Here is a 25,958-nt window from a genome sequence, read left to right on the forward strand (position 1 = left end):
GTTTGTTTAAACCCTTTTATTTTACAATAAACCGGCGCAAGCAAGCACCATCATCATTTCACATCATCTGTCCTGTCTGTGTGTATTCCTTTTCCTGGTTATGACTCCGCCCACTTCGTCTGTCTTTGTGACAGTTCGTACTGTTGATATATGTCATGGTCCACACAACAGATTTATTTGTCTGCATGAACTTACTGTTTAAGGTGTGATTGACTGATCAGAGAGCAGCATCTGTGACTGACAATTTTTATAAAAGCTCTTTAAGGTAGACTCAGATATTGAAAACAGCCTCAAAACCAGGCTAGAAAATGTGCTCCAGCAAGCAAACAAAATATTGACCAAGTGGCAAGGACCTCGATATTTGATCACCTGTAACAGGCTCAGCAATTCCCTTTTTCATCAAAAGAAGAAGAATGTATCTGGCACCTGCATTCCCTCCCTTTGGCTTCACAATAGTCTTGCTGTTTAGAGGTCTCAACCTAGCCGGCAGTTTCTAGACAGGCACAGTACCCTGAATACCAGGAGTTCAGCTCAGTCACCAACTTGAGAAGCTCTTTGAGTCATCGCATTAGCTTCTAACTTCCATCCGTTTATAATGCAAGATCATGAAGTCAAGTGGCCTGGGAAGAGCATCCTTTTTTTCAACACTTGGAACATTTTGAATAGAATTAATAGCCCAGTAGTATTTGAAGTTTATAAAACAGCCTTTATGCTACCAACATTAACAAGTGTGATTGGATTAATGCTGGTCAATCCAACAGCAAGTGTTTCACGTCACACTTGGCTCGAGGAACAAACCGAGGTTCATCCGTGGATTGGGAGGCAGTGTGTAGAACTCTGAGTGCAATTCAGCATTTTACATTTGTTTTTAATGTGGTGCGCGAGGAATTTACTTGAAACAAGCTGCCCATTTGTATCTACATATTCGAAGCGCTAAATTGTTTCAAGATGTGAATGCACGAAGATAACGAGCTTGCTTACTGCACTGCTTCTCCAATGCAAATATAGCGTGATGGCCAAATTTCATAGCTGAAATGGAAATTGGAGCAGGAGTATGAGACCTCTTTCAAACAGCACAAGCACAAATTTCCATTGCAGAAAACCAAAATAACTGGAAAATAAATTGTAATTGGTATATATTAGACTAGGTACTAATACAAAGCAATGCTCCCCAAAATGTGACACAGAATCTAGAACTGACTAGTGCCTACGTTCAGTCACTGGAGTGGCTTCAGGAGCACTTGATCTCACTCAAACAACTCTGCCACTTCATCGGCAATGCTAACTGAGAGTCATCAGGCAGCAAAAGCGGAGAGACAGCACTAACACCCCCACTAGAGAGCCCATATTAGATGCAACAAAATTCCAAAAGGTAACGATTTTCCAGCACTCCCAGAACATATACAAGTATCTGTCCATCACTTCCAAGATGCAAGCCTGGCAGGAAGGATCTGCTACCATTTTCATCTGGAACTTAAGTGGAGCAGCATAGAATCTTTGAGCCGTTTTATAATGAATAAGCTGATTTGCCAGATTTTTAGACGATATAAAAATATTCTCCTAGATAGTATCTCAGTCAGGGGTGACAGCAAGCTTACTCAACTCCCTATCACAAATGGTAGTAATTGAAAGGGTTTTAACATTGCAGGATACAAGTTTATCATGAATGTAAATATGCTATGTATGATAATTTTTCTTAAATACAATAATTTGGAGATTTTGGGTTCGTGTTTGTATTTCACTCAGCCCACACCAAGATCTAGGGTATCGGATCAGGCCCGCCAAACGAAACAAGTTTTACACCCCTGGTCTAAAGCTTTGATTTGATTTAATAAAAGCTGAGCACCATTGCATCTCAGTTTCACCCAATAATTGCCTCTGTGTTGCATTCATTTGCTGGACTGATGTCACCAGCAAATCCATTCTCTTCACACTTCCATTCAACTTTCATTATTCCTTTTCCTTCATTTACTGTTACAGTAGCGTCATCTTTCTTAACCTACCTTAAAAACACTTACAAAAGAGCCTCTTCCATTAAAGTGGTCATATCTGGTATCCAGTTTTTTCACAAACTAATTTAAGGTTTGCCTAGTCCTGATTTTGCTGACTCTCTCATTTTTCTGCTTCTCAAAGTGATCACACGTTCCAAAGTATTCACACCACGTTTGGACATGACTCAGGGCTGTGTAGAGGAAGAGACCTCAGGAATTGCTAATAGAAGATATGTGCTTATAACTTAGAGAAGAGTAAGAAGATTCCCCTTGGCTTGCGGAGAACCACCCTCACGGAGGTGAGACCGTTCGGTCTACAAGGCTGGGAAGCAACCAATACTTCCCCCAAAGGGGATCTAGAGGAGAGAATGGAAAGATGACAGATAGTTAAATTTGGTTGGGAGTCCCCTTGACCCGCGGAGAACCTTCCTCATGGACGACGAATCTGGAGGCAGCTGTGCTTCAAGGTTGGGAGTTTCATTTCCCCCCAAGAGGGAGACTATTGCAGAGGTGGAGAGCCGAATAGAAGAGGAACCGTAATGAAAAAAAGCAATAGCTCAAGTGGCTTCAAATCAAGGTAACTTCAATGTTTTTCCGCGTATTAAACAGGGAAGCAGTTCAGTCAGCTGTACTTCAATTAAGCTATTTGTGTTACTGAAAAGGGAGAGTTATCTAAAATCTGACACCTCCAACAGTGGTCTGAGAGTCAATTATAGAAAGAGACCTAATCTAGCTTCGTTATAATATCCTGAACTACAGTAGGGAGATTTTAAAACAGAATGGCTATCTATAAACTGCAGTTTCAAATACACAACCATTGTAACCAGTATATTACCAACTGCCAGTCTATGCACCAATTGATAAGTAATAACAATATATGACTACCTGTATCTTACTCCATGAATATGTCCATCATTGAGAATACATTAAAAACACCATAATGCAACTCTTAAATGTATACACAATATCAAGTTTAGAAGATTGAACAAAGGTGCTCTCTGATCAAGTACGAGCAGCAGTAAAGTGACTTTGTTTGCATTCCCAAGGTGATTAAGGACATACAAACTTTTGCTCAAAAAGAAATTTGCCACAATACTTGCCACAGAAGAGGCACAAACAGAAATTAATAATAATGTTAAGGCAAGGGATGTTGTGACAGAAAGACAATGATTCTTGGTGGTAAATCTTCCTCTCGACCTGCAAGGGCACTAAGTAACAGGAACAGAATACTCTAACTACTTGACCTGACACTTCGTTCCCAGGGTTAAAATTAAGTCGGTCAAGAAGAAACGAGACAGAGCTTCAGTACACTGATTCATTGACCTGGAGGGCAAATGATGTGGCAGCTACAGTTCATAAAAAGCAGCTGCAATCGTTTACCAAGGGATCATGAGTGACGGTATAAATAGGGGGCGGGGCAATATATCTGTTCCTTTGTTTTGGTTGTTTTATCTTCCTGAAAGGACCTGTACTGTCTATTGTTGAGTGTATTCACTAGACGGCTAACACTTTCCGGAGCTGTCACTAGAGGCCAGCACAAACCCGGGACAGCCCTTCACTTGTACCACTGTAAAACTGTATCGCACCACAATCACTAATTCACGCACTAACCAGACTTGTGTATGTGTTTTGTGTTTAATGTGGGGATACAAGAACAGGACTATTATTTCAGGACCAGCTTGGGGGATTATAAATGTAAGTAATACATGCCACTGTATTACTTACCATCATTATTATATACTGTTTCTTGTGCCTTCAGGCTCTGGACTTAAAAATAAACAAACCTTTTCACCCGGATTACAATTGTCTGTCTGTTCTTTAATCACCTGTACACTATCAACCACTTTGCCACAGATGTGTATTAATTATTCGCAATATCAATTTGTATTTTAATGTTTGTCCTGTTGTCGAGAAGCAAAGCTTTCTTTCTCTAAATTATAATTACAGTCTGAAAATGAAGAAATCCATTTCCAAGTTTCATAACATTTCCCTTCTCAAGATACAGACACATAATAACATACACTGTATTACATACCACATAATAGTGTTTAGTGTAAAAATAAAAATCCTATTAACTATAAAATCGCTATATAATTCCAGTGCCAGAATAAAGCTTCTGTACAAAAAATGCCTTTATTCCCTGAATAAATGGTACCTCTGTTTCAGTAATACATGTGCTTAGATAATGTCTGCCATGAAATTTATATATTTTGCTGCACTGGCCAAGACAGCAGGACTTCATAAACAGCACCTTTGGCAGGGTCACAAATGGGGACCTTTGGCTATCTGTTAATATGGACAAATCTTCGCTTGCCATTCCAAAAAAAGCCTCTTCAGGTCAGGAGCTTTTTCCAAAACTAGCAAGTGAGTCTCAATTATGGTGTTAAGTAAAGGTGTGCTTGTATGAGGTTGTATTCATAGAAGTAATCACACGGGGGGGCTGTAAGTGAGAGGGTAGTCTTAATGCAATCCTCTGGCAGTATTTTAAAGTGATTTTCTGTACTGAACGACAGTGTTGATCTGAGAAGAAAGCTGTAATCTGAAATCAAATATTTAAATTAAAAAAAACTGTTTATAGTCCAGGATTTACTGTTCCAACCCAGGGTGGTTTGGAAAAGTTTTACGGAGGCCGGAAATGTGTCCTTGTGGCTCCTGTGAAGGAGGTAATAAAAAACTACCATGATTTTCCAGTATTATGGCCTCTACTTTGTCTTTATCGCATGGCGTAGAGCAGGGGTTCTCAACCAGGGGTCCGCTGCTGCCTAGGGGGCCTTGAGGAGGTTTCAAGGGGTCCTCCAAAAATAAACCAGAGAAGGTGTTATTTTCCCTGCATGCTTATGGCACGATGAAACCTATTAGCTTCAGCATGTCACAAGCATGTACAGAAATGAACGTGTTCTCAGGTTACGGAACACGTTCTCAGGTTACGGAACACATTCTCAGGTTACGGAACACATTCTCAGATTACAGAACACGTTCTCAGGTTACGTATGGTGTAATAGAGCTATTTCAGCAGGAGCACGACAGATTACAAAGCAGAGGAAAAATGGTTGGAAACACACACAATAAACACCAGATATGGATGCATTTTTTATTCAACCATCAGCATTAAAACAACAAAACCCACAGAATGATTATACAGAACTTCCTTCAACAAGTTCAACCGTAAAGGCTGAAGAACAGCAAGGAGGTGGTGTTGTGAGTAAAAAACATAAGGCCATTATTAACCCTGCAAAATTAAGGAAATACAAAGACAGCTACTTTCGGTTTTATTTGTACTGGAAGTGGAGATATACCTCAACTGCAGTGTGTAATTTGTGCACAAGTTCTGTCCAATGAATGTTTGAAACCCCCCAAATTACAGAGACATTTAATTACCAAGCATGAAATATATAAAAACAAGCAACATTCATTTTTTGAGTGAAAGGCTAAGGAACTGCTTATTACTGATGCCGTAATGAAATCCACAACTACCGTGGATAAAAAGCTTGTAGTGTCATCGTACATAGGGGCACAGAAAACTGCTAAAGCAAAAGAAATCACATATGATTGGTAAGGCGTTGATAATGCCGTGTGCCATTGAAATTGTAAAGGAAATGTTTGGAGAGCAGAAGGCCAAATAACTGGCAAAAATACCAATGTTAAACTGCACTGTGTGACCAGGATGACTGTAGGGGTGATGTCAGACCAGAAATTAATGCAAGGATACAGGCTATGAGGTGAAACTGAGTTGCAATGGCTGCGCTCAGTATTTATTAAACAGAAAATAAACGTTTAAACAAAACACAAAAGAAAACACCACGCTGGCCAAACAAACAATAAATATTAACAAGTAGTATGCTGGTTGCCAATCCAGCATACATAGCAATTGTTATCTTTTTTTAATCACTTTACCGCCTAACTCCACTCCTGTTCTCCACTCTGAACACTTCCCCGTGCAGCCAAAGCTGCAGGTCTTTTATACTGGTGACCGAGGGATTAACCAGCTAACAATTATCGTACTATCTCTCGGTCACATTTTGCACGGGTTTAATAAGATGCATGACTGTCAGCTATATATACTCTTAGTGCTGATCAGTCACGCATCTTCAAGAGGTAATTCAAAATAATGGCAGCGACTTTTCATCTGCTCTGCAAACAATAATAAATAATCTCAGTCCATATTCTGGTCTGGGAGTGGAGGCTTCCCCTGGCCTCCCAGTGGCAACTCAGGCCATGGCATACTGGCAACTTTGGCCAGTAGCATGCAGTCGATATCCCCTAGTGGAGGCGTGCAGACATCCCCAGGCGATGGCGAACAGGTGACCCCAGGAGAAGCAGAGCCGGCGATCCCAGTCGAAGCACAGCCGGCAAACCCAGGCGAAGCAGGTCTGGAGACCCCATGCGAGGCAGACTCAGTTGCTCTGGACGGTGCAGGATAGGGTAGGAGCATTCCTTCGGGAGGTAACAGCTGGGGTGGATCCTTGGGAGGTGATGGCTCTAGACCCCCTAGCAGCGGTGGTTCCGGACCCCCAGGCAGCGGTAGTTCCATACCCTCAGGCAGAGACAACTCTGGGCCCTCCTGAAATATAGAAAGGAGAGACAGCTGCAGCTCCGGCCCCTCCGACAGTGACAGCCTCCCAGCTGCCCTCCGGTCATCCCTCCTCCTCTCCAGGCAAGAGGGGTCATCTGAGGATGGAATGGCCCCACAGAACGGGTACCAACTTGAGGCCTCTACCAGGCAGAAGTATTCGTCCCAACAGCCCCTCATGGGCGCTTGACGTTCGTGCTGCTCCCATCTGGGCGCCGGACGCTGGGGAGGTTGCTGCTGTTGTCGCTGCTGCTGCCTTATTCTGCCCATTTTTTTTCAAAAACACTTTTCGGAGAAAATTAAAAATAAAAAACGCTGTCCTTCCCTGCTCTGACTCATAGAGGCTGTAGTTTATCTCACATAGGTTTATCTCACTTTTCTGTCTGTGGCACAACTGTAAACCTGCTGAATACTATCCCCCATTGAATGATGCCATCTTTTTATTTTACAAAGCAATTTAAGCTCAACAGCACTATTTTTTAAACAGTTAAATAAAAAAAAAAAAACGTTGAATATGTAAAGACAAACACTTTTTTAAAAGGAAAAGTAAAAAAAAAAAAAACCTGCTGTTTACAAAACTGATGCTTTAGTTTGTGAGCCTTCATTTTTGCAAAACTTGCACATAAACAAACAAACCTCTCATTGTATTTTTATTTTTATTTTTTTTAACATTTACTGTGGTTTATAAAAGTCACTTATTTTACACTGTGCCAAACCTTTTTCAGGTTAAACAAATTGACCAGTTCCATCAAGGTAAGCCATTTGTTTTTATTCATTATAATGTCTCAGATTGTCCTTAAATGTAGGGCGACTTGATTTTGGAGCGGGAGTGTTGATGACATTGGTATGAACGTTCAGTTAACATCGAATTAGGAAAGTAAGTCAAAGGTCAACTGCATAACTTTGTTGTTTTAATTGGCCATGATGATTTCGCTGGTACTACAATGAGGGAAACTACAATGGTTATATTTACGTTTGCTTGGCTTGGGAAGTTGGCGGGTGGCGGACAGAGGGGTGGCGATATAACAGGTAAAAATAATACTGTTTTTATATTGGTGACATTTGTTCAGAGAGAATAGCTGGCGGTATGCGAGGATGACGTTATAAAGGGGGGCGGTGTGTGTGTGTGTGTGTGTGTGTGTGTGTGTGTGTGTGTGTATATATATATATATATATAACACAAGTGATAAATAAAACAAAATGGTTTATTATTGTGTATTATTAGATGTATTAGTATAAGTGTTACACAAAATACTTATAGTAATGCAACGAACAATAACAAAAACTGAACTCGAACACCCTACTCTTAAACTATGCGGCTTCACATTCTTCTTTGAAGGATCTCAAACAGCGGGCCCTTATGCTCGTTTTTTTTATCACCTTGTCCTTATTTGATATTACAAGCATGTAGTAGAAAAAATGATTAGATTTGTTTGGAGAGCACTTTTATTATAAACTGACGATGCACTAATGTAATAATAATGACACACAAATAGTATCTGCTAACTGGAACAGTTTAAAAGTCAATAGAGCATTGCTGAAACGAATTAGTTGATGAGTAAAATTAAAAAAAATAAAATCAACTTAAACGTAATAACACCTTCACAGTCTCAGAGGTAGCTGGAGGCGTAAAACTTAAGTCTCTTCAACTTGCTTGTTGCCGCTTTACACAATGACCATCCTGTGTATGTTATTTACTGTTAAGGGTGGTACTTTTGGATAAAACTGAACTAAAAATAAGACTGGAATATCAGCGGCAGTAACAACACACAACTCAGAACTTGCCCTCCCTGGAAATTGCTGTGCCAGTATAGCTTAATGTGGAAGAAACATCCCGGATCTCAAACCCTAGTGCACTGGAACTGACATGTTGAAAAGACCTTTGAAAAGAGGAAAATGTTGACAGGATGTTAACCATGAAAAGAAAAATGACAGGTACGTTATTTAAACAGTTGAAGCAACTCATGGGGACATACAATGCTATATTTTTATGGAACCCCACTGCATACTCTTTAATATCCTTAAAAATACATACGTTAATTATATCTGAAACAAAAAAAGCATTGGAAATGTACAAAAATGGCAAGTTATCAAAAGTGTTATTAAAGTAGTGATATCAAAAACACAAGACAAGTTTCAAGAAACCATTGAGGCAACCTGTTGTTTCTATTAACTTGGCTTGTGTTTTTTCAGGCACAATAAAAGAAGATCAAACGCATGAAAAACACAAGCTAAGTGAGAAGAAACAACTGGGGCAACTTTGGCCCCCATCGCTTTGACAGTTGTGCCTATTTGCTTTGTGCTGGGCAAGGTTGCCCCAGTGGTTTCTTGAAACTTGGCTTGTGTTTTTGATACCTCCACTTTAAATGGCTGGGCACTTTTGATAACTTGCCTTTTTTCACATTTATAATGTGTTTTTATTTTATAATCACTTATTTTATAATACACACACACATTACGGGAATAGCAAAATTGTTTTACCTGTATTGAGGCAATGTATTGCTGTTTGGATAGGGTAAATGTAAATAGTAGCCTAGTCTGTTGAAAGGGTTAAGATGTGAATCTGTGTAGCACAGTAGTTATGTAGTTGTTGTGAAACGATGACTAGTTAGGGTTCAAATCCTGCCTTATATTATATATACAACCTTCACATTTTTTGTGATTTTGTTTGATAGCTCTGTTTAAAATATTTGATTAAATCTATTCCATGCATTACATTTTTTACAAGTTACTTTAACTGAATTACATTCACAGAGAACCAAATTAAACAGACAATTGTTCTTCCTGAACTTAGTTTATATTCCAAATATACCAGAACTAAACATTACATCTTCACCTATGCAAAACCTTTTTTTTCTTTATTGAAATCTATATTCACTGTCTAACAACTCACTATTTTACCTATCACAGCTTCCAATCTTATTATTTTACTTTAAACACTTCAGTGTATTTACTGTTAACTCAGTTTATTTTTCAAGTCAATCATCACCGAATAGCAAAGGACACAAGTGACGATTGTACTTCTGCAGAAGGACTTGCACAGTGTTCACTGGTCATGCGATTGCAATGTGGTGTGAGAAGATGTCCATCATAACTAAGCAGACATTTGCTTGTTCGCTTGTATTAACATTGTAATACAGTTAAGGGGGCACAATATCTTCATGAAGTTAAGATAAATTTTCATTACAACTACTTTACTTTAAAAAAATTAAAGAAAATGTAGGCCTACAGTTCATCTGGTTTGTGTGATTTGTTTTAGGCTATAGAGACACGTTGTATGTCATTATTTTGGTATGATAAAAAATGAATGAGCATTATGAATAATTTATACAATACAAGTTTTTAATTGTTAAGGTCACACAACCAGCCAGGGTTGCACAGGAACTAAATATATTTGTACTTTTACATGAATTTATCTTGACTTCAGATATAAAGGATCATTTGTTACTACAAATACAAACTAACGGGAACGTGTTTGGTTACAGTATATCTATATATACAGGGCTGGGGAGTAACGGAATACGTATTCAGATTACACAATTTTATGGTTACTCCTGTCAGATGAGTATTCTGAATACTGATACTTTTTTTTTTAAAAAAAAGAGAGATTTCTTTAATGAATACTGCTAGATCATTTACAGGAAAGTGTACAAGTGTAAGTAAATTGCACGAATCTGAAGGGACCCACATGTAATACTTTGCAAAATTGTTTTATTTACATGCCTCTAGCCAAAGAGCGGATGATTCAGCGCCATTCTATAACAAGCAGGCATAATGGAGGATTCTGTAAAGTCAGCATTTAAGTTGTGGAAGTACAGGGAATTGTTCACTTTAAAAGAAGAAAATGGCAAAAATATTAAAGTGCAATGCAAGGTGCGCCAACCACGGGAGAAAGTACTGTCTGCTTCCAGGGACTTCAATCTAAAAAGGCACCTAGAGGTAAGATTTTATTCTTTAAATGTGTGCAACTACTGTATTACAATGTATTCTTGACATGCAAGTGGAAAATAAGCATTTCAGTAAAAATGACAGTAAAGACAATTTAATACTGAAATATTTTCATGAAAGATTAATAATAAGCAAAACGGCAGCACAGGCATATACAGTGCCGAGAAAGTTTGTGAACCCCAATGATAATTATGGAAATTTCAGTTTTACCATGATAGCCTTCTTGAATCAAAACCAGTTTTTTTTTTAAATATCCAACAGGATTTATATTAACCAATTCCATGTCTTTTGAAACAAAGTGATGTATGAATTAGACAAACAATGAGTAATTGAGATTCAGGGTATGTGAAAAAGTAAGTGAACCCCTGGTTTTATCAGCTCAATTCAGGGGTGGGTATAAGAGGCCCCACATTATATAAGGATCAGAAACTTTGTGAGTTTGGTCTTCACCACAAACCTCGGAAAAACAGTTTTTGATGCTCTTCAGTCTAGAAAGGGTTACAAAGCCATTTCTAAGGATTTGGGGCTCTACCAATCCACTGTCAACAAACGGAGAAAGTTCACGACCACAGTCACTCTACCCAGGAGCGGTCATCCTACCAAAATCTCTCCAAGAACAAACCGGAAAATCATCAAGGAATCAAAGGGAAAAAAAAAATCCCATTTAAATGCATCAAGATTTCAGGTTGTAACTCAACAAACTGAAAGGGGGTACTTCCTATAGGCACTGTATCTTAAAATCAATTAAAGTAAAAACATTGAAATAGTGCCACTAAAGATAGAATAACTGCTGTATTATGATTTAAGTGTTTGTTGTGCAGTTGTTTTAGGTCTGCAGGGAAGGGTTAATTGCCATCCCTGCCAATTCACTTCATGTGTAGAATGTGTCTGAGCCCGATGGAATGATTAACAAGCAATCGAGCTCAGGCACAGCTGCATAAGAGGCAGGATCCTCTCAGTCTTGGTTGGGTGTTCAGGGAGTAAGAACGTGTGAGTGAAAAGAAATATAAACAATTTCTACTTATGCTGGATTTGGACCAGCACAATACTTGCGTTTTGTATTTGTATTAAGGGAACCTTTTCAGAAAGAATTGTGCACACACATTGTAGGAATTACAAAAGGGTTATTTCTATTTTAGAGAGATGCAATAAAGAATTGTAGACACACGTAGGAATTACAATTGGTTATTTCTATTTTAGAGATGCATAAAGAATTGCATACACACTGTAGGAATTACAAAGGTTTATTTCTATTTTAGAGATGCATAAAGTATCAAACATTTCAGTTTTTGTACACAAGTCATGCAATATTTCCCCATTTATAAAAAGAAAAAAAAAATGTTATCTCATATTAGTATCTTAATTAGAATGATACAAAAGTCTAAATCCATGTAACCTTTTTGTTCCATTGTCTTTTTCAACTTCGAAATTGTAGACAATCATTAAAACAAAAGACATCATAAACCAGCTTGGTGTACAAGACCAAATTTATCTGAACTGGAATTTTTGAAAAAGCATAATAATGTATATGGATTATATTTTAAATATTTGAAAATCTGCTGTCTATTCATCAGTAACTGTCCAAGGAATTAATTTTGAAGAAAAAAAAAAAAACAAGAGGGGTAGGTTTGACTTTTTTTTTCAGAAATTCATTATCTACTCATTTTGTATGATATTCATACTTTATTGCTCTGGCCCATTGTATAGTTGCAGTCAAAAATGTGCACTTACACGCAGTATGCAAGGGCAAAAGCAACAATTTAAGAGATGGGTGCCTTTTAGACATTTTGAGGTTATGTTCTCATCCTACTAACTATTCAGACATAAAAAGAATGGAATTTATAACAGTTAGAAAAAATCACTGCTAGGACTAATTTAATGATAAAATAGTGGATCAGAAAGAGTTTCTGATCAGTGGTAACACAGTGGTTGTTGTGATGGTTTATGGACAACCTGTAAATTTTGTAATTATTTAGAGCCATTATGAAGTGTTTCAAGTAAAGAATTGATGTACCAAAGTCCTGAAATGGATGCGAGAGAAAGGCTTCCATGTTTAATTTGTACTGTTCGGAACTTTTCAGATGGATGTGTCGTTAGTTAAGACAAATGGCACATGCCATATTGAGCAACATTTTTTTCAACTCATAGATTTTGCATCTCATCTGGTTTTGCAACAAAATATGTTTTAAAATGGCTAAACTACTGCTTAATTCAGTAAAGACCACCAACATTAAGTAACAAGTATGCTACATTTTAGGCATAGTTCTACAAAATGTCATAGTTGTGGAAATACACTGGGTTAATCTTTAATATTATACATATATACATAATAACTCATGTTTATTATAAAATGAACATTGTGTATCAAACAATATTCGTATTCCTGGTATATTTATCATTTAAATTTGAGTAAACTTTGCAACACATAACAAATCACAATAGCATTGTAAGTGTTTCATCTGAAACAGGCTCAGCAAAAAATCCTGTACATCTTTCAAACACCTGTCATTTCAGTTTCAGCAATCTTAAAGAACAGTGGAAATAAGCCATGTATTCATATGAAGTGAAAAATAGGAGTCTACTTGCTATACTCCAGGATATGACAGTTCATCTGAAATCAGCAGTTTTCAAAATATCCTTTTTAGTAGCTCAGTAGGGAAATTACATTAGGTAATGACATGCAAACTTATTTAATAACAGTATGTGTAGACTTTAAAAAAAAAACAAACATATTTTCCATTTCCATTTTGGGCTACAACCATGTGACCAATGGAAACTAAAGAGACAATAAACTTGGTTTTAAAAGCTATTTTAAGAGAGCTCTACCACCATACAAATACTCATTTCATTGTTGTTCTTTTGGTTGCTTGTGTACAACACTGCAGGTAGTCTGTCTAGCTTTAGCTTAGTGATTAATTTAGTTAATTATCTCATTTCTATTCAGATGGACAGGCAATAATAATAACATTAAGACAAATATAGTTCCAACAGTACCCAGACTGCCTAGAATGATCCCAAGGTAAAACTGAGCCTGCTTTATTTATAAAAAAAAAAAAAAAAAAAAAAAAAAAAATCACCAGTCCTTACTAACAAGAATTCTTTACTTTAAGGTAGTGAGATTTATATTCCCCTTCTCCGGCTATGTCTCATGAAACCAATCACATCATTTATATTTCTTTCAGAGAGAATTGTATTCTGTAGAATACTGTGCTGTATGCAAAACTCTTTGTGCCATATCAGTACAATCCTTGTAAATGATCAGGATTTATTGCCACCTCCTCAGTTGCTCCATAGGAAGAAAGAGTTAAAAATCACAGTGCAATCACATTATTCAGAAAAAAGAAAAGAAATACATTTTTTATAATTAGGCAATTTATTCTGAGCTTCAACAAATGTATTAAAATACTATGTCAAACCTGCATCACGTTTATTCAAGTTAATTTAACTCAAACCAATTTAGAGACTCAGCCATTTCTGAGCCATTCATTAAATAGATCTGACTTTCAATAATAATGCTGATACAATTTGTATTTATTATAGCTCTTACATTATTGCTGTAAGTAAATAAACAAGGAGGTTATGCATCAGCATTAATAAATAGTACACTGGTTTATTAATTAAAAAGGTCTGAGTCCTCACCACATCAAATCTGTAGAGTTTTCTCATAGAGTAAGAAGGCATTGCACAACTTTCAAAAACAAAAAAAAAAAAAAGCAGTTGAAAAGTAAAATTTCCCCTAAAAAGCCTCAATTACTGTATCAGATCTTTATGGATGAGTGGGACGACAGGCACATTAGTACAGACCAGCTGCATAATATAATGAAACAAAATGCAAATTAAGGAGTCTGGATGTCCAAGGTTACCAACATGTACACCCACAAAAGGAGGATATTTTTAGACTCGAGACACCTGCTGGAAATCAGCTTCTTAAAAATGATGCTGTTTCTGAATGCTGCTGTAACCCTTCAACAAGGATCATAAAAGATGACTGAAGTGCCGTGTCATACTGCCATCACCTTCACCGCACAACAATCCATCAGGCAATTACTTGCCCACAGCATAAAAGAAAAGCAGTAAAGCAACATTAAATATTCACACACAGATATTTAGCATCTCATGTGTTTGACTACAAAAAAAATAAGAACCTTTTTATTATTAAATATTAACAGCCTGCCTGCCTGTCTATCTATACACACACACACACACACACACACACACACACACAATGACACTTGATATGTTTGGCAAAGCAAACTAATAAGACCTGAAACCTTTGGTTCAACTTTTCTTTTTCGTCAAATTAATATCCACAGATTAAAGTCAGAAATGAGAAGGAAAAAAATAAAACAAAAAAAACTCTGTTTCAGCTTAAGGCATAGGTGTTCCTATAGCCATGCAAATTCTATACTAACTTACTGGAATGTTTACACTATATACAAATGACAACTTGTAATGTTGGGTCACAACGTAAGTTGTGTTTTCATTTATTTATTTTAGCAGTAATAGAAGTGCTCAAAGGCAGAACCCTGGATTTTGAGGTGTAAAAGCATTGCTGTCACACATTTTGGAAGTTTAAATCTTTATGGAGAACCTCTGTCTATAAAAGACGAGTTCCATCACCCATATTCTGATCCAAGTCTTTAAAAGGCAGATTAAGCTATACATTAATTAATGTCTTTAATGCACCATTTTTAAAGCAAATTTCAATGTTTCACAGAATTAAGTGCACAAGATTCGGAAGCAGCACCCTTGAATGTCTGATTCTAGGAAACTTGACAGATAGAAAAGTTTCTCCCTCTCTCATTTATTCCTGGCAAGTCTGTTGTGCTTCTCCAGACCAAGGCAGCCTCAGTTTCAGATCGTTGTGGTGTCTCCATAATCCTTATTCCATCGGACAAAAGCATCCAAGGTCTGCGGGCTGACACTGTGTTTTATTTTCTTCAGGGATTCCACAAAATCACCGAACTTTATATTTCTCATCTAAATACAAAAAGGAAAATTTCAAGATAGCATATGTACTAGTACAAACTATTAGTTGTTAAGACATTTTGAGGTCCAATATCTAAATTCCAGGAATCTCCTGTCCAGGAAAGAGAAGCAGTTACATTGCAGCACCAGTACATTTGTTGCTAAATTAAGGCCTATTTCTATTATGGCTAACTGTTGCATAACTAATTGATCACTCAATAGCCATTGCAATTACAGGGCAGATGAAACTCAACAACAGATTAATATAGCACATACCTCATTAGCAGACATGCTCTTAACTTGTTCTGGTTTGAGTTCTGTTGACAAAATACATAAAAAGCTATTTACCATTTAAGTATATGACCAATACATTTAAAAGAGTTCACTAATGCAGAATGCATCATTTTCTAATTGTAGAGACCAACCTTGACGTCAATATGCCTGCTTACCTCTAATAGGACCCAGAGCAGCATCTTTTGCTAATGCAGTCAGGTCGCTCCCTGAATAACCTTCTGTCATTCTACAAAGGATTTTAAATTCACATGTTACTCTCAAGCTCAATGCTATACAAAAGAGTTTTAGACAAGCATGAAATGGTTACTTTCTACAAAGGTCATGTCAGTATTGCAACCGTCACAGAACATAAATAATGGGTCGAAAAAGGCCTGGGCACTTACATATTTACCAGATACATATTTCATTTGTTTTAAATAGACGATGAAAAATAGATTAAATGTTCACTCCACTGTCAAGAATATAAGCATGGTCAGTTTTTACTTGACTCCAAGTTTAATTAAGTTATCCCAGAATATATAATTTGGTGTTAATGTAGTATTTACCAAAACCACTGCTCTATGTACATACAGCATATCCACTATAGTAAAATGTAATCCTAGGTACATTTAATTTAAAAATACCTGAACATGAGTGTTGATTTAATTCATTAACATATGCAAACTAAGAATCATGCTAGTGTTGACTTACTTGGCTAATTGTACCAGTTCCTTTTGGCTTAGTGGGTTTCCGTGTTTACCAAGGAGGTTTTTCATTAGCTTCAACCGTGTCTAAAAACAAAAAAACATGAAAACAAAACTGTTAATCATAATGTGATGTAATTTCGTTCTTTTTCTTTTCATTATGAATCAAAAAAGTGCAACATCTCAACTGCCCCTCGTTTAATTGGGACAGCCACTTATTCAGGATATTTGTACTTCTCCCGAGGCATCCCAATAAAGCAGTGCCGACTGTAATAAAGTACGTAACTTGGCAAAAATCAATTTCAAGCCTGAAACAAGTCTCAAAAGCCAATCAACATTTTCAACAAGCAAATACTGTGCCTTAAGAAGGATGACAGTAAAATTCACAAAAGCCGGACCGTACAGAAATACTTCTGGCAGTGTAATTAACAAAAACAACAGGTCCAAACTTACCTCTTCACTTGGCAAAGCCACATACACCCTTTTTGCAAATCGCCTGTAAAAAAACAAAACATTACATTTTCTAAAATTACTAAGAATTGCTCACGTTTATTTTATTTTTACTGTACATGAGGTGTGTAAAGCAAGAAAAGCTTGTACAATGCAGCACAGTCTCAGGTGACATCAAAAGCATCACAGCATAGCTTCTGTCATGAAAGCTTATTAGTATCTCTCAAAATATAAATAGTGAGCATCAAAAGAAACTTATTTATAATGGATACAATTCACTAGATGTGATAAAAAAAAAATGACAAACTGTTCTAGAGCAGGTGCAGTGACTTTATTGTGCAGATTAACAACTGACATCACGAAGAAGCTGCAAAATGATCTGTTGATCTTGGGCAGGTGTGACTCTTGGTCTCCCAGTTCATGACCTGTCACTGACAGAGTGTGTCTGGTTATACTGTCTCACCAGGTTTGAAATTGCTGGCTGTGAGCACCCAAGCCGGTGAGCCACAGTACGCTGCCCTAGTCCAGCCTCCAACATGCAGATTGCACGAAGGCGCTGGTCTCTTGACAGATGTGCAATATTGTTTGTTTTTTTTTTTTCTGTGATTTTCTTTATTGCTTTTATTCAAGCTTGCAATTCAATAGCTGAAATCACTCCATATCCAGTGTCCAATCAACTGTCTCACTAATCAGGTGATTAAGTGCACATGCTTCAGTCATAGTCACTCAAGAGCATCATGGTCAAGAATGAATGATTAATTGATTAAAAAGAAACCAAAAACAGTCAATGTCCACCATTTATATACCTTTTTTTTTTGCAACCAAAGAACTTCCAATGGCGGTTAGTTATTACAAGTTCACATTGGAATTGCAAAAAATAAAGAATTATTAAGGCTGATTTAAATATTGATATTAAAACTTAAATTCTCATATCTCAAAAATGATTTTTGTAAGTTACAAAACCTACTAAACCTAAGATCCAGGTAGAGTAACCTGACACTGTTAGGAAGAAAGACTCGATAGAACAGTTTTAAATAACTTACTCAATTTCCTTATTAATTTGACTAATGCAGTTATTTGTATTAAGTAACTATACAAAGATGAAAAACATGCAGTAACCAGAAGACAGTTTTGGCTTTTAACCACAGGGTCATGCATCAACAAAGATACAAATGAAAATATATTAACAGATTTGAAGAAAAAAAAAAATGAAAAAACACAAAGACTCCCACTGCACTGCATAGATCAATTCCTGGTTATATATTGAGTTTAAGAAGATACACCTAAGCTTGTTACCTAGAACAGGCTAATCAAGCTTGTATTAAAGCTTGGAATGGGTGAAACTGCTAGACAATAGAAGTCTTATTTCCATCCTGCAACGTGTTAAAAAAAAACATAAAACTGCCAAAAAAAGATATGGAAACATTTGTTTAATTAAACTGGGGCTCTGAAATGACAAGCACTGCATCTTTTCTTTTTAAAAAATAACTGCTGAATTTCCTTCACTGTAATTATGTTACTTGAACCAAATTGATCAGTAAAACACAGTCAGATAGTGCCCTCTGGAGACAGAACTGCATAGCTACAGCTAGAAGAAAACACTGTGACAAAAACAGAGTGATTCTTGGTGGTAAATCTCCCTCCCAACCTGTGAGGGTGCTAAGTAATGGGAACAGAGTACCCTGGACTGGTTGGCCTGACAATTCACTCCCAGGGTTAAAAGGAAGTCTGTCATCTAGAAAGGGGGTGGAACTCAGGTGCACTAACTCATCGACCTGGAAGGGAAATGATGTGGCAGCCACGGATTGGAGGAGCAGCTGCACTCGTTTACCAAGGGGTCATGTGTGACTGTACAAATAGGGGACAGAGAGATGTGATCTGTTCCTTCGTTTATAGTTAAGGAAATAACCCGGAAGGGATATTGTACGTAACTGTTTTGTTTGTTTTGTCTCGTCTCTAATTGTTGATTGTTATTAGCAGATGGCCAACACGTTCCAGAGCTGTCACCAGAGGCCAGCATGAACCCAGACATTACTACACCTGCATCACAATAATTACTGTATTAGCACCACCAGCACTGCAGCACGCACCCAGGACTGTGATCGTCGCTTGCATCTTGTGTTTGTAACTGGACTGTGTTTATTATTTGGGACTGCAAACCCTTTGTTTTGAACAGTGCAATACACACTGCTGTGTATTACCAGGTACTACTGTTTTGGTCGCCTGACCTGGATTATAAATAAATGATATTTTCTGATTGGATTATCACTGTCTGTCTCTTCATTGCACACCGCATCACTCCTACACCTGTACCCTGCAAACCACTTTATATATTTACTTAGATTTTAAAGCAAGATGATTAGTCACTGAGAAATACATTTTTAGGTAGCTTGAAAGCATTTATTAAAAACGGCATTTAAGATAGAGTATCACTTGCATTGTACATATCTCAAAATATATTTAAAACTGGATAAACCTTAATCAAATTTTACCTTGCACCATATACCGGTACCCTGAAATTAAGCACAATTTTTCTTACATTTTGGAAACTGACTTTAAAAGACCTTTTGTACATGAAAAACTTAGACAGTCATACAATGATAAAATACTGTACCTAAGTACAGCCTCATCCAATTCCTGAGGTCTATTAGTTGCTCCCATTACCAAAACTCTGTCATCTCCAATGGATTGAACCTGTATAAAAAAATGAAAAACGAAGTACATCTATTAAGAAGTTGTGCCTTTGCCAAAAATAATCAATTATACAGTAAAAAGAAAATCAGTTAACACTGCCAGCTACATACAATACAATATTACATATTTATTTGAATAAGGGGAACATCTGATAGAATAGCAGTAACCCACCACAAAAAGAAGAGAAATTACAAGACAAAGGAGTTCTAGAAACTTTTAGACTTAGCTGGCCATTGATGTAAATTGTATTGTTCATAATAATAAAAATAAAACAAATCCATCTACCTTTGGCTACAATGAAGATCATACTTTGTTAAAGCTTTGTTAAAGTTCATCTGTTACTTACCCCATCGAATTCTATTAAAAATTCAGTTTTTAATCGTCGACTTGCATCATGTTCACCTTCTCTTCTCTCACATAAAAGGCTATCGATTTCATCTGTGGAAAGAAAGGAAAAAAGACCACAACTATAACAATTCTTCATGAACTGGACTCACTACAAAACTTTCAATGATGTATGAAGAAAATATTACATATTTAATGTCTTCTGACCCTTCAATACAATATAGTGTACAAAATAAAATGTATTCTATTAAGCGCCTTTCAATGTTATTAAAATAAAAGTACTTCTTGCTTTAGTCTGTAGAAATTGCACAACAACAAAATCAGGTTATTTTATTTAACTGTAGTTATTTTGCTTGGCATATCTGGTTGCTGGAGTATTCAGAGGCTTCAGATGCTGCTGCTTTGCAATAGAAACAAAGCTCTATAAGGCCTCTAGAGGGCACTGTATCTCTAGATGTGTTTTCCAACCAGTTACAAAATACTATGTAGATTTTTAGCTGAAAAGAATAAGACAAACATAATGAAAATGCTGAACGTCACACTAAATATTTAATCTAATTTAAAAATAATTTATACTAGCTCAGTTTAAGATTTACTAAATGCAATCCACACCAAGATAACATTCATTTTGCTTCCTTTGACTGTTAGTGTTTTTTTCTGTGTGTGTGTGGGTGTGTGTGTGTGTGTATTCTTTTAGAGCAGATGGATGCTTTATAACATTAAAATCAAACTGAATACAAGGATGCAATATAAATTCCACTATACTAATCTGAGTCTCTACCTTTTTAGCTTTTACTTATTGAAAGCTCTGTATATTTACAAATGTTTGCAAATGTGGCCATTTTTTGTGCCCCCAATTTGTTCCCATAACAGTAGACAGGAGTCAATCAGAATTACAATTACAGCAGCATTGCTGGCTGAAATTGCAATTATCATTACAGCGCTATTTGTTCAGTTACAATTACAGTTACAAATATGCAGCAGCAACTCCAATTACACCGTGTAACAATTTATTTATTTTTGTTCCTGGGTAGTAAGTGTTATTTCCTAATTGCTTATGTATAATCGTAAATCTCGAAAAACTACTCACTTCTAAATCTTTTGTAGTCATTTTTGTATTACTTTAGTATAAATACATGTTAATTTGGATTCATATGTTGTTTTTTTCTGACTTTATGTGAACGAAAAGACACACATTTGCCTGTTTTCCCATTGTAAATAGTGATATTTTGAAATATCACTGTCCTGGTCACAAAAGCAAAGTTTGTGGGGAATGATAGCCATTTTCTATACTTTTGAGGCATAAGCAATTAGGAAATAACACTTACTACCCAGGAACAAAAATTGTGTTACATAGTGTTATAATTACAATTACACACATTAAAATGTTACTATATTTATACTAAATAATTAAGGTACAAAAACTTACTATATAACTTTTTTTTCAAACAATTTAAAGGGTTGAAAATATAAGAATAATGATCGAATGACAAATAAATGTGTAAGTGAACTGTAAAATCAATCAATTATAGGTTATAATTACAAAGGTGTGCACTTAATTACGAATTGAAAACAGGTTACACTTACCGATGAAAATAATGGAGGGCTGAAGCTCTCTAGCTACTGCAAAGAGTGCTCTCACTAGCTTTTCCCCTTCCCCCACCTGAAGCAGACCAAGATCACAGTTCAGAAATCAGCATAATAAAAATAATAATAATAATAATAATAATAATAATCAAAAGATAATACTGTATATAAAATGCACATAGCATACTAAAAACAGTCATACCATTTTAATGTTTCGATTATTCCCAGACAAAGATCTTTACTTACTAAAATTTTACTTTACTAAAATGATTTTCTCCCTAAACTCTTGAAATGTATATATCTTTGAATAATCAGAACATGTTAAATCACATATCTTATAAGTCCCGTACAATATGAATCAGCAGACAGTCAAGAGTGAGGAACTTGAACATTAAGTTATGCTTACTAAAAATTGCAGCCACCCAATAAACAAGACAAACCATAACACTATAAAATATCAATGGTTTATTAAATCCAGAACAGTTTGGAAAGTGAATGTCCCAGGATCAAGCTTAGAGTGGTTGGATGCGACTGCACCGTGTTCTTTTTTAAATTAACTTACATATTTGGAAGTCAAGCTGGCAGCACTTATATTAAAAAATGTAGCATTGGATTCCAAGGCTACAGCTTTGGCCTGAAAAATAAAAACATAATGTATGTTTGCAAATCAGCTAAAGCAATACACAATTTTACAATTTGCATTCCCTGTAACACAGATCTAATAAAACATCTTTAAAATTGAGATGAGTGTTAATTAGGACTACAGTTAGATACTATATACTTCAACTAGATTACACATTATTTCATGAACACCCTGGGAGAACTTTTAATTTTGTTAAAATGCAGCTGTTCTGAAAACAAAATATGAATACATAATTTATACCGTACATGATTATACATATAAAAAATATGAAACAGTTAATCAACCACGCATACCCAATGAAGTGACACATGTTTAAATCTACTGTACCTGTTTTATTGTTTCAAACCCAAACCACTAGTAACTTTACAAAGCAATAGCTTCCAATCACTTTATGATGTAAAGCAATGTTTATTTGTAAAAGGGATGGGGTGTTAAAGCAGTAGAATATCTGCACAAAACTCCTAGACAAACTGAAAAAAGACCTACAATACTGCTTACAAAAGAAAATAGAAGGACTGGGGATAGCCAAAGTCACCATCCCCTTATTCATCAATGTCTTCTTGGCAGGAACAACATTTCTCTGGATCTCCATGCTGTATAAGGAAATAGGTCTCTGGCACAGTGTAATGTTAACTGTCCCATTTGCTTGCTCAACAGGACAGTAAAACCTTGGGGCTACCTTGCTTTGTACAGAACAGTGACACTGCAAGAAATCTCCTTGCATCTAATAAAAGTGCACTGAACCACGAACCTACGAGAGCAGCCCTGCTGATTTCAAAGCAGCATTGTCATTTTCACAGCCCTACAGATCACTGGGTTTCATTCTCCAAGTTTAAAATGCTGGCCAAGTGCAATGATGCAGTCATTTTGTGCCACAGATGACAAAACAAACCAAACTTAATTTGATAAAAGTATAAAAACAACTGAGAACAGAATATGCCCATTTTTTTAAAACTGTTCATTACACAAGAATTTGCATAAATAAAAAGGAGGTACTATGTGCACCAGTCAGTAGTAAGATGCTTTCCTATGAATTATCAACAACAAAGTGCAATAAAGAGTAATTGAAATACTCCTACCACACAGTCCTTACCAACATGGTTTTTCCGTTTCCTGGAGGACCGAAGAGTAGTAATCCACGAGCAGGAGCCCGGAGCCCTGTAAACAACTGAGCAAAAACACACAATGAAACTGATTCTCCCATTAGTAGAGTTGCAACCGGATTACAATTTACAGAAACATGTTTCATTGACCAATATGTGCCAACACCTTAATGCTAGCTATAAAAAATTACATTTCATTAAAATGGCTTTCCTTCGAACCAATATTTATGAATACCCCTTTAGTTGGTAAAGCATAAAAAAAAGCTCTAAACCACAGGGTGTCCAAACCTGGTCCTGGAGGGCCGGTGTCCCTCCTGGTTTATTTCTGGGTATAGTTGGAACATAAACCAGGAGGGACACCAGCTCTCCAGGACCAGTATTGGACACCCCTGCTCTACACATTGGCTTACCTACCCTGTGGGGACCTCATTTGTCTTCTGGTTTTCATTACAACTGAGCTCTTAATTACTTAACTAAACCCTTGATTGAACTAATTATTTGCTTAATTTGACCTTTTTACTTGTTTTCAGCTCTTAAACAGTTAGGAGATTGAACTCTACAACTTTTTACGACCAGAGAAAAATTAAAAAAGTCAAATTAAGCAAATTATTAGTTCAATTAAGGGTCTAGTTAATTAATAGAGAGCTCAGTTTGAATAAAACCCAGAAGACACATGGGGTCTGCAGGACCAGGTTTGGGAAGCCCTGCTCTAAACTGAACATCTCTGCTGCCAGTGAACTGTAGCAGTACTTACTTCTGGTCTAAGAGCAGGAAGTATCACAATTTCCTGAAGTGCCTGCTTTGCAAGGTCCTGTCCTGCAACATCCTCAAATCTGACAGATGCTCCACTACAAGAAAGAGAAAGCATTAGCAGTGAACCTGTCTCACTCGCAGCTCGACAGACTGTAAACAAAATTAATAAATAAAAAAACAGGTCAAAAAGGAAATCCTTCTGCTACATTGATGCCTAACAGAGCACTGTGGAAGGACTATATCAATCTGAAGGCAATAAAACAGCCTAGTCCTATTATAGTATAAACTTTAAAAATGCCTAGGGTACAGCAACCAGCAGGTTTAACTAGTCCAAGCATTAGAAGCAATTACTAAATGAAAACGACATTCTCTTGGGTTTAGTAGCAGCTTTGTTATGCAGACTCAAACAATGAGAAGAGTATGCCCATGCTCATCATGTACCTAATGGCAACAGCACTCACCTATCCACTATTTCATTGAGGATCAGGTTGGCTAACTTGCTATCCACATTCTTTAAGTTCTTCAAATCCTTCTTTCTACGAGGAACAGTCGTTGGAGTTGGAGGTTTGTTGGTTGGTCTGTTGACTGTTTTAGCTACGGGGCCCTTTAAATAAATAAATAAGTAAATGTTTGGTTTGTTTCATATTGATTTTCTTTTTGTAATTATGCTTGCATTAATTACAGGCTGCAATACATAAAACTACTCCAAATCCATGCTACGGGCCAGCAATAAACAAAGTAAGGCAAAGCCTTAGCGAGGAGGAATGATTGGGGATGCTGATCTCTCACCTGTTGCACGTTTATCTATCTATTCTTCAAACTAGGGGTGGCACATCTTGGTCAGTACCTTATTGTGAAGGTGGCTTAAATTCACCAAAAATGAGTAAATCAGACAGGCACAGCACTCAGCAGGGGACAGACAGAGGCAAGGTGAAGTGAAACCACTGCTTACCTATTAATTTTACCATGTATTCCTTGTCTGATGTGTGTTTAAAAAATAATAAATAAATAAATAAAAGAAAAAGAAAAAAAGCCTATTTCCTTTCAGCGAAGCCCATTACTTTCTAAAATTGCATTGATACTGTTATTTTGGAATTCTTCTTCAAAACAACCTGCCTCTTTAATAACTCGCCTATTCAACATGTGCAGTCTGCATTATATGAGTGACATTCCCATTAAGCCAATCACAGCTCACAGAGGTAGTACAATGGCTAATCATAGCCAAGGGTAACGAAGCAAAGGTTTGTTTAAAATATTTATTTTACTTTGTGTCAAATTAAAAAATCAGAAGCAAAAAAGTAGTTGGAGATGTCACGGAAGCGAAAGGTGGAGGCGGAACACCGAAGACTCCAAAACCGTTAGCCAGATTACTTTTTCACTGAATCATTTTGACAACAAAGCAACACGTCTGACTTGCACTGCAACGGTTGTAGTTTTGAAACCTTATACCATACAACGTTACTATGATTTACTGGTGACGTTAAAGAAGCTATGGAGTCTCAACAAAAGGAAAGGACTTTAACTTCAAGAAGCCATGGAAAGGGCAGAATATCTTGGAAGAAACTAAGTGGTGGAATTGCAACAAAGGACGCACCATGACTGAGCAAAAGAGTGGATTGGCTAGTAGCAGAGTGCTGGAAAAAATTAAAGAAAGAAATGCACACGTATCCATTTTCTTACACTGGATTCTGCATCAACAGGCATGATGTGGAAAAGCTGCAGAATTAGAACATGCAGTGAGCATTGTTATCAAGTGTGCGAGAAAAGAAGTCAAGTGTCCTGACAGAAGTCATAAAAAGGTTCATTTCAAAGAGGTACTGTTTACTATTTCGCATTTTCACAGCTTGTCAGTATGCTTTTTTTTTCCCAGTGGTGTTAACGTTATATTTTGGGTGGGGTGGGGTTACGTGTATCGTAATACACATCGTA

The 25,958-nt window shown here is 36.6% G+C and overlaps 1 protein-coding gene across 5 annotated transcripts in view; it reads right to left on the minus strand.

Annotated features, from left to right (window-relative positions):
* Positions 1-14,670: 14,670 nt before the first annotated feature.
* The window catches only part of LOC121317216 (spastin-like), a 36,343-nt gene continuing 25,055 nt past the window's right edge, over positions 14,671-25,958 (minus strand). For all 5 annotated transcript variants that reach the window (XM_041252903.1, XM_041252904.1, XM_041252907.1 and 2 more), the window contains 12 exons: positions 24,491-24,633; positions 24,031-24,124; positions 23,267-23,341; positions 22,093-22,164; positions 21,531-21,606; positions 19,945-20,036; positions 19,519-19,598; positions 16,908-16,950; positions 16,462-16,541; positions 15,927-15,997; positions 15,754-15,794; positions 14,671-15,489 (listed from right to left, as the gene is read on the minus strand). In XM_041252903.1, the coding sequence (XP_041108837.1) occupies positions 15,364-15,489; positions 15,754-15,794; positions 15,927-15,997; positions 16,462-16,541; positions 16,908-16,950; positions 19,519-19,598; positions 19,945-20,036; positions 21,531-21,606; positions 22,093-22,164; positions 23,267-23,341; positions 24,031-24,124; positions 24,491-24,633 (993 nt within the window). In that variant the 3' untranslated portion in view covers positions 14,671-15,363. The remainder of the gene's footprint in view (positions 15,490-15,753; positions 15,795-15,926; positions 15,998-16,461; positions 16,542-16,907; positions 16,951-19,518; positions 19,599-19,944; positions 20,037-21,530; positions 21,607-22,092; positions 22,165-23,266; positions 23,342-24,030; positions 24,125-24,490; positions 24,634-25,958) is intronic.

The sequence above is a fragment of the Polyodon spathula genome, chromosome 6, assembly GCF_017654505.1.
Source record: "Polyodon spathula isolate WHYD16114869_AA chromosome 6, ASM1765450v1, whole genome shotgun sequence".
Taxonomy (NCBI): Eukaryota; Metazoa; Chordata; class Actinopteri; order Acipenseriformes; family Polyodontidae; genus Polyodon; species Polyodon spathula.